Source organism: Delphinus delphis, chromosome 9, assembly GCF_949987515.2.
Source record: "Delphinus delphis chromosome 9, mDelDel1.2, whole genome shotgun sequence".
Classification (NCBI taxonomy): Eukaryota; Metazoa; Chordata; class Mammalia; order Artiodactyla; family Delphinidae; genus Delphinus; species Delphinus delphis.
Window position 1 is genome coordinate 53535326 of NC_082691.1, and position 19766 is coordinate 53555091.

A 19766-nucleotide genomic window follows, 5' to 3' on the forward strand; every position below is an offset into this window, starting at 1 on the left:
AGAAATGAACCAAATACATATTTTAAAATTATAAATCACAATATCACAGTGATTAAAAAAATGTGTTTTCTGCTGTTATTGGTAGAATGTTCTACATACATCTGTTAGGCCCATTTGGTCTATAGTCATGAGGGGTTTTTTTTTTTTTTTTTAAACTAATGTGTTGTAGTGTGGCTCTCATGAATTCTACCCAAATAGAAGAAATGTGTTAAGTGTTAATGATGTAGGAAACTCAACTAATTTTCCCAAAGACAAAATTTCATAAATTAATGTTAAGAAAAGTAGTATATATATATATATTTGCCCTTTGGAATGCTAAAATGTTTGGGAAACAATATTGATTAGGAAATACCTAATCAACTGGTTTTCAACTTTTTAAGATAAGATGAGTGAGGAATTCAGCAGTCTTCAAGAATAAGAATAGTGTATGAGTAATAGTAGATGCTTGTGTTTTCCCAGGCCAGGGCAAAATGGAACACATTCAAATCACAAAAAACAAAGATTTAAGTTTAGATACAAGAATGGTTTTATATTTGAGTGATGGACAAGACTACTTTCCAAAGGATAGTGTCATTTCTGGACTACTGAAAAGAAAAAGGCTCATCTTTCTGCTGTAGTTTTGAGGGAAGAAAATTGGCATACATAGCTACCAAAAGAGGTAATTTTCTTTTACTGTGATTCTATCTAACATGGGTACAGTAATACTCACCAAATGCTGTCCAATGTACTAAAAAGAAGTACATTATAGCCTAATCCACTCTGTAACTTCTTGGGGTCTGTTTTCATTACATGAAGAATTATATCCACTCCTTCAGTTCCAAAAATTTCCTAAGAGATTTATTTAAAAGTATTTCTTGAAATAAATAAATAATCCTTTCCTTTCCCATTGCATCCTGTCCCCTAAAAGTTTTTCTACCAGAAAAATACAACAACATTTTTAGGAAAGTAGTACTGTAATACAATTTTTCTTTTTTAAATTTGTACTCACTTGTTCTCAGGAATTTAAGACAAATTACTGTAAAGCTAGTCATTTTAGAGAGGATATCAGTCAACATGCAGCTTAATGCCCCTTTATATTTTTTTCCCTTTCTCTTTCTTTAAAAAAAAGTAAACCATAAGACTTATCCCATGGTTTTCTTCCACATTGTAATGAATGTAATCTAACATCATGTCAGATGAGTACTAGATAGCAACAACTAATTTAAGGGGTTAAAATTCTATCATGGAAGATTTTCCAATGTTCCCAAGAGAGAAATAAATTTATAAATAGCAGTTAAAACCTTTAATAATTTATGTGATGCTTTCACCCTAATATTTGTCTGTTACCAAGTACCTTTCCTATTGTCTTGTCGTTCAGTTCTGGTTCCCAGTAAGCAAGACTATGAGTATTTTCCAGAAGAACACAGGCGCAGGGTGACAGAATATAAGAAGTTCTACGAAAGCTTGGAGCTAAGTATGTGTTTACTGTTCTTTTTGCCTCTCCCTCAAATTGCTCTATTGAAACCTTCATAATTTTTAATTTTTATCTTTCCAAATCTATGTCTTGCTATTTAAGTTATTAATCTCTGAGACTTAGAGTTTGCTATGGCATTAAAAAGATCAAAGGGAATTAAGCTCTTTTTCTAACTTTTAATTTTAGGTATGAACCGAATTCAAACCCAAAACATCATTTATAATGGTACAGCCTCTCTGGAAAACTATTTGCCAGTTTCTTCAAAACATACACCTACCTTATGATCCATTAGTTGCACTCCTAGGTATTTATCCAAGAGAAATGAAAGCATTATGTCCACAAAAAGACTAGTACAAGAATGTTAATTAAAGTTTTAAACATAGTAGTCCCAAATGGAATCAACCTAAGTGTTTATCAATAAGGGAATAGAGAAACAAATTTTGTTGTATTCATACAATACTATTCAGCAATAAAAAGGAATGAATTATTGATACATGCAACAACATGGATATATTTCAGAAATATGGTGCTGGCTGATAGAAACCAGAACTAATAGAGTAAATAATTATGTGATTCCATTCATATAAAGTTAAAAAAATAGGCAAAACTAATTTATGGGAATAGAAATCAGAAAAGTGGTTGCCTGTAGGCAAGTGGGGGCATGGCTGCTAAGCGGCATGAAAGAATTTTACAGGGAGATAAAAATATTCTATATTTAGGGCTTCCCTGGTGGCGCAGTGGTTGAGAGTCCGCCTGCCGATGCAGGGGACACAGGTTCGTGCCCCGGTCCAGGAAGATCCCACATGCCGCAGAGTGGCTAGGCCCATGGGCCATGGCCCCTGAGCCTGTGCGTCTGGAGCCTGTGCTCCACAACGGGAGAGGCCACAACAGTGAGAGGCCCGCGTACCGAAAAAAAAAAAAAAAAATTCTATATTTTAATTGTGATATTGGTTAAATGGATGTATATATTTGTCAAAACCTATCAAACTATATACTTAAGATCTATATACTTTACTGTATGTAATTATACTCTTAAAAAAGAATATTAAATCTTCGTAAGATTAAAAAAACACCAATATTTATGGACATTTACTAAGGAAAAGTTCATAGTGTTATGTGATTGAGAGATCTAAACAAAACTTTGATTCACAGGCATACATACCTTCCTAGGAATATGATGTTCACAAAGACCAGATAAAATAAGTAAAATATCAGATTGAATTTCCAAAAGAATGGCCTCTTCCTTATCATTATACTTGCTTATTATATTTTTAAAGATTCCTGATTTGAAAAATGTTAAAGAATGTAAAGTTATTGAACATTGTATTTTTATTTTGATCAATTACTGTTCTGAAATTCTTTCTTATAAAATTTCAACTAGAAAAACTACTTTTAAAAGGGCTATTTTCATTGTATGGTTTCCTAGAAGCTGTAGACAGAAGATGATAAATGGATTCGTTGGGGTCTCAGTACAATCAGTAGCCCCATATATATAGAATTTCTAGTACATAATTAATGGCATGTCATTAAAAGAAGCCCTTAACAACCTGATACTTCACCAAGCAAACAAAACTGTTTGAAAATATGCAGTTTCATGAGGCAAAGATGTGTGCCTTTGCAAATATATGACCAAAATGCCCGATCATAGCTTGCCTCATCTCTTCTTGCCCTTGTGGTTAACAGGGTCAATCTTAGGCAAAGGTGGAAGACATCCCTAAGTACGTTTTCTATTCCTGTTACTTCTTTCTGCATCGTCTCCTTATGTCCACTCGAAGGCATCTTCAACAACTTAGGTAGCAATATTCCCATGTTCTTTAAAAGCTCTCCTTCCAATCAAAATTTTAAAAGACTTGAAAATAGCCATTTACACTGATGGAATGTCATTCACAATAAAATTTTGCCTCAAAAAAGGACTTTTCCTTTAAGCTTTGTATAAGGAACAAAAGTCATTTTTCCTCAGTTACTAAGGGATCACTGGCATTAGCAGGAAGGTGTGGAGCTATGTTTCAAAGTAAAAGGGCCATGGAAATCACAGCCTATTTCCACTGTTGGCTCTGAAGGGACAATTCTTGGTCCTGTTAGGATGAATTACAGCAGGTGAAGGATCAGAGGCTAGGAAGGCTAGGTGAGCATGCTGGAGACCAGGGCAGAGGCATGCCATGGACAGAGGGCATATGCTCCCTTATTAGGACACCTTCTAGGAATCCAACCTGGCTGGCCTTGCATCTGCTTCTCCTTTCTAGATTATCTCCTCTTCTTCCTACCTGTGTACAGGGATGTCACTTTCCCTGTTGTCTGTAATAAATGTTATGTTAATACTGAATTATTTTCTTAATATTTCGGTATCCTTTAACTCCCTACATTTACCTTCTCCTTGCTCTATTCTAACCATTGGATATATTTTTCAGATTTCCTCTTTCTAAAATAGCATTGCACATATAACTTTCCTAATCCAAACCACTAATAGCTCCCCATGCTTAAAGCGAATGAAGTTCAAACTCTATTATGGTATGCCATTCAAAACTCTTTCTAGCTTGGCCTCTGACTAGACAATTAACTTTATCTCATATTATTTGTCTTCATAAAACTTTGACTCCACTTAAGCTAGCTCTGAACACATCATCATGTATATTTTGGCTTCATGTCTCTGTTTATGCTGTCCCCTTGCTTGAAAGACCATCTCTCTCTCTCTCTCTTTTTTTTTTCCTCTTGAAACCAGCCTTACCCTCACACCCTAACTCATAAAGATTCTTGTTAAGATTGCCCAGCATTGAAAACTACCCTGTGGCATTTACTCTCTGTATTACTCACTAGGTGCCTTACTAACAGTGCAGGGTAATGCATGCTATCTTTCTATGACATAGATAAAGATAAAAAAAAAGATAAAGATAATCCTAAATGAAATGGTATCTGAATTAAGTAAACAAATGTTTAAAGGATAAGTGATCATGATGTTTCAGTAAAGACAAACTAATTTATAGCAACAGTATGAAACAAAAATCAAGAAAATATTCAGGAGTTTGTCAGATATAGGACAAAATAAATGTGTAGAAAAACATTTCAAACAAAAGTTCTAATTTATAAACATTCTACTTTCATCAGGACACAAACATGTTATGTTTTTACCTATCAGTTGCTGAATTGCTCTCTTTTCACAAAGATCCTTGTGTATGGTCTCATGCTCAAGGTAGACCATGGCTCTCAAGAGTCTTAAACTGTAACGCATCTGGGCAAACTTGTTTCCACGGCCACCTGTACCATGAAAACTGTTCCCATGACTAAAGAAGGAATCTGTAGAGAAATATTAATAGTTACTTTACATCAAGAAATTTAGATTAGACATCTTTTATATCTATATAAGTTTAAAGAGATGTTAAAATTTTGTCATACTTTAGGGTTTTTTTTTTTTAGAGAAGTAAATATGATTCCATCCCCCTCCTCTTTCTATTTCCAGTACAGAAATATGTTTTTAAATTTTACTCAAATGTATCATTATTGTATGTATCTTCTGTAAGTTGTTTCTGTTACTCAACGTTGTTTTTTTTTTTTTTTGCTGTACGCGGGCCTCTCACTGTTGCGGCCTCTCCCGCTACGGAGCACAGGCTCCGGACGCGCAGGCTCAGCGGCCATGGCTCACGGGCCTAGCCGCTCTGCGGCATGTGGGATCTTCCTGGACCAGGGCACGAACCCGTGTCTCCTGTATCGGCAGGCGGACTCTCAACCACTGCGCCACCAGGGAAGCCCTCAACGTTGTATTTTTGAAATTATTCACATTGTTACAAGTAGATCTAGGTCACTCAGTTTTAACTGCTTTCTACATCCAGTTTATAAATAAGTTTATCCATTCACTAGTACAAATTGCTACAATGAACATTCTAGTTCATGTCCTCTTGTTCCCACTGAGAAGTGTTTCACCTGTGACACCAGAATCATATACCCACATGGAATTTTATTAAAGTTGCCAAATTGTTCCCCAAAGTGGTTATATGGATACAATGTATAAGAAATAGATTTTTTCCCAATCTAGTAAATGTGAAATGGTAGTTCATTGTTATCTTAATTTGCAGAGTGATTACATTTCTCTGATTACCAGTGGGGTTGAGTGTCTTTTAATTTTTTTTGAAAATTTGAAATTTTCTCCAAAAATTTTGAAGAATTTTCTTGGCAATCTCTATTGTTTGCCTACTTCTCTACTGAGTTATTTTCTTTTTGATATGTAGGAGTTCTTTATGAACCTGAATTCTAATCGTTTATCAGTCAGAGTGGTGAGTAAATGTCTTCCCTCAATTTATAGATTATCTTATTCAGATTTTGTAATACAGATATTTCTGTTTTACAGTACTTAATACATTTAATAATCTTTAATAATCTTTTTTATAGTTAAGCTCTTCTGTATTTAAAAAGTCTGTTTCTACCCTGTTATCATAAAGATAATTTCCCATGTTTTCTTCTAAGATTTTTACAGTTTAACTTTTTGCATTTAGGGCTTTAATTCATTTTGCAATTGACTTTTTTAAACAAGTTGAAAGGATCTAATTTTTATTTTTTCACACGGAGGGCCAACTGCCCGAGAACCAACCTTCTCTCATTGATTGGCAATATCATCTCTGATGATGCCAACCTCCCATATATTCCATTCCACTGGTCTATGCCTGGTCAAGTACCATACAATTTTAATTACTATAGCTTTATGGTCAGTCTTGATAAATAACAAGGCAAGTTCTCTTTCTTCGTTATAATATGCTTTCTTTGAAAGGTTCTTTTAGAAGTAGCTTTTTGTTTAATGCTAAAAAAAAAAAGTTCAAAATACTGTTCTCAGTAGTATGTATAGGTTTAGAAATGTGGATTCTGGAGCTAGACTGCCTGCATTAAATCACTTACTATGTGGCAAGGAACAAGTTATTTAACTTCTCTGAGTTCTACCCACTGACCAACAGGGCTAATAATAGAACCTATAACTCCTAGATTTGTTGTGAGGCCTAAATGGTTTAATACTGCTGAGGGGGTTAAGGCCTATCACATAGTAGGTACTCAATAACTGTTAGCTATCAGACTTCTTGTTAGGCAGCATTTCCTTTTTTTTGCCTTATAGACTTCTGTAAACATAAATAATATAAAGGAGAGACAGGAAAATTGTTTTATTTAATGCACAGTAATTTAACATGACTAAATTTAGTAATTCAGCATATTAAAAACTAGAGAATAAAAATAAGCTATAATTTTTTCTTCCTCATGGATGAGTGCTATTCTTGATCTAATGAAAATGTACCATACAAAATTATTTCCAGAGCAAAGTTACTACCAGAGAAGAATACAGTATCTTACTTATAATTTTTTTTTAAAAAAGAATGTATTTCTTATTTCCCTTCTAAGAATTATGAGAATTGAAATGAAATATTCATACAAATTGGGGCTCTGCTAACTTGGCAGACTACATGTGGTTAGAGATCTAAATCTGAAGCTCCATGAAGGTATGGACTTCATTTATTTTGAACATAAATGTTTCGTTAGTAGCTAAAACAATATATGGTTACTAGTAGGCATTCAATAAATATTTGTTGAATGATTAATTAAAATATTACAGGACAGTATAATTATTGGATGGGCCTAATAATATAAAAATTTAAATCAGTTTATATGAATGATTAATTTTACTGAAAGGTATGCATCAACTATGCTAACATTTACTAATGTCTGATTATAAATGAAATCTCAGGCTTTTTTCCTTAAAACACCATTTAAATACATTAAGATCACAGAAGGCCAGATCTACTGGTTCTCCTTTTAATTGTATTTCTTTTTCTACACCACCATTGAGTTGAAATATGTAGATTAGAATTTTGACAGGAATCTGAAAGGCCACTTACCTTCACTGTCACACCATTCTAAAAATGCAAGGACGTGAGCATTTCCCTGATACAACATGTACTCGTCTATTAAAAAAGGAGCCACTGATGACAAAGTGGCAATTGCGTGCAGTTGTAATTCTTCATACTGTGCTGCAGACCATTCAACTATTTTATGTTTCTCAGGCTTTTTAACATAGGTAAACAAAGCCAAAATAACTTTGCCATCAATTAATAGCTATGAGAAAGGGCAAAAAGTACTATGTTAGAAACATAATTAAAACAATTTTATTTAATATAAGAAAATTTAATAAAAGATTTCCAGTTTGATGTGTTATTGATGATCATTTCAAAATACTTTCTTCCTAAAGATTCCAAGCTATGTTAAGTACCAGAAATTAAAAAAACCCAAAACCAAACTCACTAATAACAACAGTTCACTATGATCCCCCTTTCTGGGATATACACTCTATGGCTGACAATAATATAAAATAAGTATTAGTTTTTTTAATCTATGCTGCTTATATATGCAGTTTACCTCCCGCTTACGATAAAACCACAGGAGTCGAAAATTTAGAGCAAATAAACTGGTGGTTATTTCTGTCTTCCTTACTTTTGTTTCTTAAAGGAAACATTTCAGAGACTCAATTGTATATATACTTTAAGAAGTCAATTTTGTCTGAAGTTATGATAATAGACTATGGCTATTTTTAAGCATAGGCAACAGAACTTATACAAATACTCTATCCAGTGAATACCAGTCAGGTCACAAGCCATAGTTAATTACACGCCAAGAATTTTAAAACTGTACTGAATCCATGATGTCAATAAAAATAAAACAAAAATGCAAAGCTATTATAATATGACAATCAAGTTAATATTATAGCTGATTCTGATTGATATATATTTATGGTTCACAAGATAGTAACACACCATGTGCTATATTCTATTCAATTTTCTTTTTATCTGGCATTATTCTACAAAGATTTTTTCACAATAAATCTATGAATTTTTCTAAATTTTCTACTATTCCACATGGAAAGAGCACAAGATTTAGAACTGAGAAAACAAGAATAACAATTAGTTCTAGCACTGCTGTAAGTAGTAAGTGGATAATTTTTTTGAAATACTCTGTGAACTGCATATAACAGTACACGTATTCATTATCACTACCATTACTGAGCCACAAACACAAACATATGACAGAAAAAAAATTAGTTGATTCCATTGCTCACATAGTGCTTTAAGAAGCTTATCAGTCTTTGTGCCATTTGACTTTGTTGTCAAATAAAATTGGTTTATAAACTATAGTGTAAATTTTCTTATCTTTGTATCTGTCATTTTAATAGTTATATAGTACGCCACTATAATAATAAACCATATTCTATTGAATGATTTTCTATATTGCATTTCAGAAAATACATTTAGCTTCTATGGAGTGTACATTTTTGATATGAATAATAAAGTTATAACTGTAAAGACAGTTTTTTTCTGAGCATTTTTTAGTGTATGCTTCAAAGTGGCATTACCAAAAAAAATTGTTTTTAGCTCTTTTAATCCTCATAATAATTCCATGAGATAGGTGTTTTCCCCACTTTGAAGTTGAGATAACTGGAATTTAGAGACTCTAAACTATGTATTTAAGATCACATTGCTAGAAAGCGACAGCACTGGATTCCACCTGACTAAAGCCTTAACCACCATATTATACCACATTTATATTATCACTAATGAAATTGATAGAATGAATCCTCCCTTGGAACTTGAAAGAGTTTTAAGACTAAAATGAAATTTCAATTAATGCAGTAATAACTAAACTAATGGAATTGTTAGTAAGTAGTATATTTGTTTCTGTTGCTTTATAGTTTACAAAGCCTTTATCTCAGTCTCACAACAGAAGGAGGAACTGAGCCTCAGAAAGTTTAGGTGACTTTGCCAAGGCCATACAGCTAGTAGGCGATAAGACAGAAGTGAAATTCATTTCCAGTGCTCTTCAAATTACACCATGCTTTATGTAGGATATAAAGTATTAAGATAATTCATGGGTAATAAAAATATGTACATAAGGAGGTTAGATTTGTGTGGAGAAAAAGCAGGTTCATACAGTTTGAGATGGGCAGCATAGAGATGAGCAATTTCCTCCAGCATTAAAATCATCCCTCATTACTATGGTCAAAGATAGACTATTAGGCTGGGTGGGCCTATATGGATTTTCTTTCAGTTTATGTTCTCTTATTCAGGAGCTCTAAATATATAAATAAATCTCCACGGTTTTCCTGCTTTTCCTTGGTTTATGTGGTTTAAATTTAGGTAAATTCACTGTTCATTAATAGATAAGAATTTTGAAAAAGTGAAATTCCAGTGAATACGAGTTTGTTACCTTCTATGGTAAATATATGGGCTGATGAAAGATTTGCAGCCGTGGCTTTTAAAAAGTTATACTACAAAGTGAGATAATTTTAATTTTTATTTTGATTACTTTTTACCTGTATAGTAGATAAATCTTTACAAAAGGTCACAATTATATTGAATAGCAATTTCTTCAACTCAAAATCTTCATAGGAATTAGAAAACTTAAGATCTTTCACCAAAGGATTTTGGCTTTTAACTGTGAGAGGGGAAAAAAAAGGCAGAGTAAAATAAAAGCTGAAATGATGTATGACTCATTAAGATGATTATAAGTTGAAAGTTTTATGGTTTTTACCTTCATTAAATGTTGCAAATAATATCAAATCCCTGGTAAAGCCACACTCCTAATATAAATACACAAAATAAACAGAAGGATGAATTAATTATATGGAAATTAAGTTACAGATGCCCATATTTACTTAATATATAGGTATTTTTTTATCAGACTCTCCTTGTCATTCATCTGAGTTCATAAAGCACTAATAATAAGGGATGAAAGAAAGAAAATAAAAGCATATAGCCAGATAAACTTGTAATTTATTTAATATTAAATTTACTTCTGTAGGTTCTAAAAAATATATTACATTATTCTATGAATATTTTACAAGATACTGTTTAAAATTTGGTAAGAACCCAAAACGTACTGCTAGAAGTAACTTATGTAATTCATTATCTATACCTTCAAGGGACGAAAGAAGGGAAGAAAACAGTTATTTTCAACAGCTTTTCTTCTTAAACACCCCCTGGTTCCCCACCCTGACCCCAACCACTCTCAAATATGTCAAAGGTTTGGTCAAGAGACAACAAACAATTCCTACTTAACATGAAAAGCCCTGAAGAATGACCAGAAAACATTTCATCGTGAGGGAACTCATTCCTGACAGAGATATCCTAGTTGGACTTCGGACATAAGGGAGAATTTATAGGGACAAACCTTGGGCTTTTGAGTTGGCAACTATATATTCCTACTACCTGAAGATCCATATGGTTTCTTTAAAATGAGAAGATGTTATTCCTATTGACTCACATTCATGGAATTCACCTGAATGTTTGCAAGGATGCTAATGAGAATTTATTGACTGACCAGGGGCTTCCACAGAAACATAGGCCCATCTACACATTACAACCTTGACTAGGAAGCTATGTAGGACGTTTTCCCCATTTGCACAGTATAAATTCCTTGACTGTTTGGTGTTTTAAAAAATTTTATTGAAGTCTAGTTGATTTACAATGTTGTGTTAATTTCTGATGTACAGCAAAGTGATTCAGTTACACATATATTCTTTTTCATATTCTTTTCCATTATGGTTTATCATAAGATACTGAATATAGTTCCCTGTGCTATACAGTAGGACCTTGCTGTTTATCCATCCTAGATATAATAGTTTGCATCTGCTCATCCCAAACTCCCAATCCTTCCCTCCCCCACCCCCTCCCCCTTGGCAACCACAAGTCTGTTCTCTATATCTGTGAGTCTGTTTCTGTTTCATAGATATGTTCATTTGTGTTGTTTTTAGATTCCACATATAAGTGATATCATATGGTATTTGTCTTTCTCTGTGTGACTTAGTATGATAATCTCTAGGTCCATCCATGTTGCTGCAAATGGCATTATTTCATTCTTTTTATGGCTGAGTAGTATTCCATTGTATATATATACCACATCTTCTTTATCCATTCATCTGTTGATGTCTTGGCTATTGTAAATAGTGCTGCTATGAACACAGGGGTGCATGTATCTTTTCAAATTATAGCTTCGTCTGATATGTGCCCAGAAGTGGGATTGCTGGAGCATATGGCAACTCTATTTTTAGTTTTTTGAGGAACCTCCATACTGTTTTCCATAGTGGCTGCACCAATTTACATTCCCACCAACAGTGTAGGAGGGTTCCCTTTTCTCCACACCCCCTCCAGCATTTGTTTTTTGTAGACTTTTTTTTTTTAATATTTATTTATTTTGGCTGCTCCGGGTCTTAATTGCAGCACGTGGGATCTTCACCGGGGCATGCTGGATCTTCAGTTGCGGCATGTGGGATCTTTTTAGTTGTGACATGCAGACCTCTTAGTTGTGGCATGCGAACTCTTCATCATGGCATGCATGCAGGATCTAGTTCCTCTACCCCCGACCAGGAATTGAACCTGGGCCCCCTGTATTGGAAGCACAGAGCCTTACCCACTGGACCACCAGGGAAGTCCCTGTTTTTCTGTAGACTTTTTAATGATGGCCATTCTGACCAGTGTGAGGTGGTACCTCACTGTAGTTTTGATTTGCATTTCTCTAATAATTAGCAATGAGGAGGATGTTTTCATGTGCCTGTTGGCCGTTTGTTTGTCTTCTTTGGAGAAATGTCTATTTAGGTCTTATGCCCAGCTGAGTAAATTATATTTGTGAGCAAATTATAATACATGAGGAGGATATCAACCTTCCAAAGGGATGCAAAGAATAACTGGCAGAGTGCAAGTATACTGGTGACCATAATGACATTACAATATAACTTGGCATTACAACAAAGTACATAAATGTTACAACATAGTTCAGGACTCCCTCCTCCCCCCACATCCACCACTTCCACAATTAGAATTAATATGCAATTTGATTCATACTTACAATCATTGGTGCTCCAGGATTTTGAGATATAATTGTTGTGATCACTAATATGTCATTTCTAAGCTGACGATCATAATGACTAAGACCTCTTGTAAACAGATTTTTAAATACTTTCTTCAAAGCCCTAAAAAGTGAAGTCATATCTTTAAAGCCATATTTCTATGGAAATACCACCTAAGTGTCTACCAACAAAATCTCCCTTTTTACATTTTACTACTCATTTCAAAATATTTCTAATCTTTTCTATACAAATCTGCCTCTAGTTCTCTAAGGGACTAGATAAGAATCCCTCAGTCCAATATATACCTGGTGGTCAAAGTGACTGCTCTAAAATAAAGATTCAATCACGTCATTTTCCTTTTGAAAATTACTGATACTTAAAGGCTTTTCTTTGTTCTTAGGATAAAGTCCTACCTCCCTACCAAGGCTTATCAGGCCTTTCATGTTACAGTCCCTGCTAACATTGTTAGCTTCATCTCTCACTATTCTACCCTGTACTTTTTGCTCTCACTATATTGAATTTCTTTCAATTTTTTTGATTTTGCTAAATTCTTCTTTCACTTCTGTTCCCCTGTCTAGGATGCTCTCTGCATGCAGAACTCTTGTGTTGCTAAATCACATTTATCATTCAGATACCAGATTAGGGTTTATTAGGAAGTGCTGATTAACTCTCCAAGTCTGGGTCAGGTTCCCTGTACAATGGACATTTGTTGCTTTATCTTCTAGGAGCCACTTGCCCTTCTTGTGATAATAGTACCCTTATGTTTATTTAGGCATTCACTCTTTACCCACTTTTGGTCTTGTAAAGCTGCCTTCAACTAAAAGGAAGCGAGTTAGAGCATTCCTTCTTTCTGTCACTGTAACTCACTCTGAAATGGGCATATGGCCAACACCAGACCACTAAGGGTCAACAGGGACTCAATTATAAGGATTTTATTTGAGCTTTTGGAATAGCAAGTCTTATCTTCTGCTTGGTTTGGGGTTGTGATTATGTGAAGCTAGACCTCGTAGGTCTTACCATATGGATCTTGAGACTAAAGCCAACACAGTGGAAAATAGTGCAGAGGGATGAAGAGGGCCCAAGTCCTGATATTTGCTGAGCCTTGAATACAGCTGCACATGAAACCAGTTTTATCCTTGACTTTGTAGTTACATGAGCCCATAAAATTTCCTATTCGGTTTATATCAGTTGGGTTGGGGGTTCAGTTGCTTGCAAACAAAACTGTGCTGATCCACCATCTTCAGGAGAACATGAAGGACCTTGCAGTAATCTTTTTCATAACATTTAGTATGCTCTCTTTTAGTTGCCTATTTACTTGTCTCTCTCTCTTAACATAATGCAAGTGCTGTGAAAGCAGAGACCATTTCTGTATTGTTTTCAGTTGTATTTCCACAGCCTAGTACTGAACTTGGCACAGAGCAGACAATAATTATTTGATGAATACATGAATAAGTAACTCAAAGGCTCACTCATATTTTAATGCTTACTGTAGTATCTGGAAGACAGTAAGTACTCAAAAATAGGTTTACTAAATGAACAAATGAAATAGTTATTTTAAATATCTAATTTTACTTTATACATACTCAAGGACATAATTTAGTTTTGTTAACAAGCTACTTTAAAAGCCTTCCACATAGAAAAAAAAAAGACTTGTTATTGTGCAGATGCATTTATACCATGGTACAAAAAAAATGTCCTGAAACATAGCCATTACATGAATCAAAAGCCTAATTGAACATAAATTTAAAAAAAAATTTAGTTATGTCACTGGCTATCGTTTAAGGTTAAAAATTCCTATCTAACCACATATACTTACAGCAAACATTCCAAGTTACTAAGCTGTTGTATGATTTCTTCTTTTGAAGATTTTTCCAATAAGTTCCAAAGTATTTCGGATGAACGAAATAGAAGCTGTCCAGAGGGATCTGGGTCATTGAGGTGAGCACAGATTCCACTGGCTGCTTGTGCTTTCACCATTAAAGTACAATTAACTTCTGAAAATAAATTTTAAAATTATTTATGCTGTACAGCCTTGACATTACTAGATAAAAACAAAAATAGCTGAGAATGAAGTGTTCAAATATGTACAATAATATACAAACCAGAAGCTGAGAGATGTTGTAGAGTTTTAAGTACCCAAAGTTTCTCAACAAGTTGATTTTCAAACAACACCAATGACTGGACCATTGTTTTTGCCAATCCTCCAACTTCAGCCATTTTAATCTTATATGATGAACTAGCCTGCTGGTAACCTAACAACAATTAGTGAAGAAATATGTACAGTTATTTCACATAGTAATCATCTACATTAAACAAAAGAATGAGTAAACATTAAACAACAGCAATAACAGAAACTTTAAAAAAGTTTATGGCATGTTAAAATGGTATAGCACAGGGATTGGCAAACTTCTATAAAAGGCCAGGTATCAGTATTTTAGTCTTTGCAGGTTATAAGATTTCTCTCTCAAATACTCAACTCTGCTACCATAGCATGAAAGCAGGCATAAACCATACAAAAATAAGTGGGCATGGCCGTGTTCCAATAAAAGTTTATTTACAGAGGGCCAATTTTGGCCTGGGGTCCATAGTTTGCTGATCCCTGGTGTAGCATTTGAAATAGGACTGCAGAGTTGGAGGCGTATCTTAAATTCTAAAAAAGAACAATATTTCTTTTCTCTAGATATACCTTTCCATGAAGGAAAGTGGCATGATTACAAATACTAAATGTTTTCACTATTCAAGTCAATACATTACTTTAGTGCTTTCAAGGGACCATAATTACGTAATTTGGTGATGAAATAAGAGGTGAAAATATAATGCTGTTCTGATAAATGCTAGTGAAAATGGTATCTTAGGGAAGTTTGATTCTTGGCGACATGTCTTATAATAATTTCCTTCTGCTGTAGCGCCTGTGAGAAACACCACCTCTCCTTTGATACAGCTGCACAGGTACCTGACCAACTACACTCAACTAGAGAGATTAAATACACAGCAGAGGGTACCTGCTCACGTGAGACGCAGCTATTTTCTCTCTTAGTGATATACTTATCTACCTCCCTGACTTCTTGACTTTTGAGACCAACTAGATTCTTTAACTTTGCCATAGTTCTGAGATGTCTGTCAGTTTGTCTTGTCTTTCTGAATTTGATCTTTAGCCCTGGACAAGGCCCTGTCCACTCCTGTGATGGGTTCTCTATGGTAAGGCCCTAGCTACTCACTTTAGGCATTTAAAAAATATAAAGAGAAAACCACAAGTTGCAGAATTTCACCATCCAGAGAGAACAACCTTAACATTCTGGTATATTTCTTTTGTTTTTTTTGATCTATTAAGCAGCTACTATGTTACAGATTATTGTAAATCTGGTATATTTCTTACTGATATTTTTAATGTATGCATATAACTTTAACAATATACTATTTGCAGAATTTTACTTTCAACTGCAGCCACTAAAGATTTTATTGTAAGCCTTTTCTCATTCTATATTTTCCCAAATCATAATTTTATTTGCATAATAGCCTGTCATATGCATGGACCAACCAAAATGTACTTTATACTTACTGTATCTTTATATATTGAGTTTACATTTCTACAGAAGGATATAGTAATATTAAGGCTCATGGACCTGATTCCTGTCTCCAGGGCTACGTCTCTTACTATTGCTCTACTGAGGACTTTTCAGCTGTAGTCCCAGCTATCCTGCCATGCCCATCACCTGAAACCAACTGTGTGACAGCTAGTGAGAGCATTGCCTAAGATTCCCAATTTTCAGAGCCTGGTCAAATTAAGATCAACCTCACTTCTCTGCACCTTAACTCCTCTGTCATATCTTATATATCATTTGTCTCCCTTTCTTTCTATTTTAAAAAGACTGTGTATATATTGCCTAGGTTAACCCTAAACTTGTGCTCTTAATTCCATCCTCTCATGCCTTCTTTGGGAATTCCACCCTCCAATTTTCCACGTACTAGCTTCTTATTCCTCTGCCTATAGGGGAAAACTTCATTTTTCCCTATCCTAAAAATTATAAATAATAACAAAACCAAATATCTTTGATTTTGCTACCAGTTGAATTGTTCTCCATCTTCCTTCTTTTTCTTCTCCATCTGATTTTAATATATAAGTCTGCATTCACCGCCTCTGTTCTCACAATCCTCTCATTCTTTAGTCCTGTATCTGCCCTGACCACTTTATGGCAATAGATCTGCCAAAAATGAACTACAACTTTTCAGATATCACATCAGTTGGCGTTTTCATTCCTCAATTACAGAAGCCTCTACAGTATTTGACACTGAGACCACTACTTCCTTCATCAAACATTTCATTCACTGGCACACAAGACATGGCAGTCTTTAGCTTTTCCTCCTCCTCTCTGAACCTTCCTTCATTGCCAGTTTCTTTGGATTGCTTTTTGTTTTGTTTTGTTTTTCCCCAGATCTCAATATGGGCACTCTCCATGTTGCTGTTCTTGGTCCCTTGCTGCTTACATGCTTTATCTCCTGGAAAACCCAAGCACCCTGATGGTTTCAATTTTCACCTCTATTTGGGTGAATTTCAAACCTGTATTTCTGGTCTCTGCTTTTAGTATCCAATGTCTACTATCTACCAAACACTTTCTCCTGTTTATCTCAATAGCTCAGATCTGACAGTTAATAATTTCTTTACTCACTTCTCTACTTCATATGTCCTCCCATTTTTCCCTATTCATAAGTTAGCTTTCTTTTCTACCAGTCTTATTGCCACCCATTTAAAGGAACATATAACTTAAAAATGTATTTTATATCTTCTCTCCTTTCCTAGATTGATTATGAATTACAGAAACTATGAAGGTAGGAAGTATGTCCTAAGTAACATTATATCCTCTACATTGCAAGTGCCCTCTATCTTGATACCACCCATTTCAGTGTGACTCATTTTATCATTAAATATTATGATCCCTTAGCTGTAACATGCAGAACTCTTTTTCCAAACATGGTAGAGAATGTTATTAGCATTAGGAATTTAACATCTAGGTGGGTGGGACAGAGATTATGAATAATTATAAATATTAGAAAATAATAATATTATCAACAGTATTAAATAACATTAATAGTAATAATTATAATTAAACTAACTTGGGTATGACTTTAAAAATTCTGTTATATTTAGCATCAGAAAAATCTAAAGTTGAAAAAAATACATAAATTTTTTTGTTTAAAATGACTGAAGAGTTTGAGACTACCAAAAGAACTGTTTTGATGTGTTGCATTTATTTATTTTTTTAAAATTAATTAATTTTTATTTTTGGCTGCGTTGGGTCTTCACTGCTGCACGTGGGCTTTCTCTACTTGTGGTGAGCAGGGGCTACTCTTCGTTGCAGTGCGTGGGCTTCTCATTGTCCTGGCTTCTCTTGTTGCAGAGCATGAGCGCTAGAGCTCAGGCTCAGTAGTTGTGGCCTAGACCTGGGATCTTTCCAGATCAGGGCTCGAACCCATATCCCCCGTATTGGCAGGTGGATTCTTAACCACTGCATCACCAGGGAAGCCCGATGTGTTGCATTTATGATCCCACTCTGTCTTTCCAAGTTCAAAGAGAAATGAGAAAGACTGTTCTATTTTATAAAGACATAAGTTATTACTGAAAGACTATTGAAAACTTTACCTGTAATATGCTGCTTTGGTGGTTCTGCATGATAAAAGTCAATAATACACTTACAAATTTGTATCCTCAATTCAGAACTTGGTATTATCATTAAGTCACCTGCCAGAAAGATAAACAAATGCTATTCAATAACAGTGCCATAAGTTTATTTGCAGTTTTAAGCATACAGTGTTAGTAACATGATTAAAAATATCATCAGAGATTCAAACTGGATCATGTAATTTTATACACACACACACACATGTGCGTGCGCATGCATGCACAAAACACCCTGAATATCTATCGTTGTAACACTTGGCCCCTCAATCAACTCATTCTCTCCTTCCCAGGAAGAAAAGAATGGTAATTAGCAGCATAAATGCTAGAACTAGATTGTCTAAGATTAAATCCTGGCTCTGCCACTTACTACCTGTATAAACTTGTGTCTTTTAGTTTTCTCATCTATAAAATGGTATAACAATAGTTACCACTTTAAAGATTGCTGTGAGAATTAAATGCGTTAGTATGAGAAAAGGGCTGAGACTTTTCCTCCCTAACTAGAGAGTCAGTAATCTGTTGCCTCTAATAATGCATCCTTTGCTTAGAGAAGTTCCAAGTGAGCTTTGCTCCCTCAGTTTATTGACAGACTGGAAGGCAGTGAGTTTCTAGGCAGTCTTTGCCCTGCAGGTTTTATGTTCAGGTTATTGTGGTGGGGATGGAGGATAGGGAATATTCCTTTTCAGTCATATTTAAACTACTTCTGAATTGGCTTCAGTCTATATTTCAAACTGGATTGTATCTGCTCTGGTGAAGTCCTACAAGTATGATCCCTAAGAGAATCTGAAAATGATCAGTAGGATTCTGGAAATGATCCAGAATGTCCTCTGGGAGCCTGAGGACAACTGGAGTCAGGAATATCAGCTTCAGGACTGAAGCAGATCTGCTTGGATTCTCTGAGGGAAAGAGATAATTAGGTGTGCCTTGAAGACTTGTGTTTTGCATTAGGCTTTGCATAATGTTTATCTCTGGGGGTAGCCAGTGGGTGGGGAAACAAGCAGACAGAAGGAGGGAGCACGTAGGAAAGGCTCACCCTAGCTTGAGAAGAATCTATCAGCAAAAGCTAGCACTTAAAAAAACAGATAGGTTCAAGATTATTCTCTTAATTTTTTTGGACCCATCCTTTGAAGTTGAAAACTCACTATGTTTTGAAAAAAATTAGGCAACAGGAACAACAAAACTTTTCTAATAAAACTATCCAAACGTTCAAGTTTATGGGAAATTCTAAGGTTTCTCGTCTGCTTCACCACCCTTTTAGTTCCTGTAGGTTTAGATCATCTCTCATAGTTTCCTGTTTATAATCTCAGGGCAGAGTACCAACTTTTTCCTTCATATGTTTCCAGAATCCTGTTCTTAATTCAGAAATATCTATCATTTAGAAGAAAAAGTAATATAATTTACTAGTACATAGTAGAAACTGGAAGTTACTAAAAATGAATAGCCTTTGTTCAAAACTTTGTACTACAATTATTTTAGTTTAAACTCATGGTTCCAGCAATTAAAAAAATGAGGGACAGAGCAGCAGTACTTACGGTAAGTAATCAGTGAAAGGAGTTCATTTTAAGCTAAGAGTTCATACTGCCCTCAAATGAGACAGTAACATGTTCTGCAGGCAGGCATTCAGCAAAGAGTAGACTGACACAGTAAAAAAGCTCCATGTATTTATTATACAAATGCATGTTTACAAATAATAAGGGCAACAGAGATTTTTTAAATGTTATCAACCAAACCTACACTTTTTATCTGTTAATACTATCATATCCTCTTCTAGGTTA

The 19766-nt window shown here is 34.6% G+C and overlaps 1 protein-coding gene across 2 annotated transcripts in view; it reads right to left on the bottom strand.

The window, feature by feature from the left end:
• CFAP69 (cilia and flagella associated protein 69) overlaps positions 1–19766 on the bottom strand; it is a 67621-nt gene that overhangs the window by 22828 nt on the left and 25027 nt on the right. For both annotated transcript variants that reach the window (XM_060020575.1, XM_060020576.1), the window contains 10 exons: positions 17956–18054; positions 14420–14569; positions 14134–14311; positions 12317–12440; positions 10004–10052; positions 9786–9907; positions 7321–7537; positions 4580–4744; positions 2616–2734; positions 710–828 (listed from right to left, as the gene is read on the bottom strand). In XM_060020575.1, coding sequence (XP_059876558.1) covers positions 710–828; positions 2616–2734; positions 4580–4744; positions 7321–7537; positions 9786–9907; positions 10004–10052; positions 12317–12440; positions 14134–14311; positions 14420–14569; positions 17956–18054 — 1342 coding nt within the window. The remainder of the gene's footprint in view (positions 1–709; positions 829–2615; positions 2735–4579; positions 4745–7320; positions 7538–9785; positions 9908–10003; positions 10053–12316; positions 12441–14133; positions 14312–14419; positions 14570–17955; positions 18055–19766) is intronic.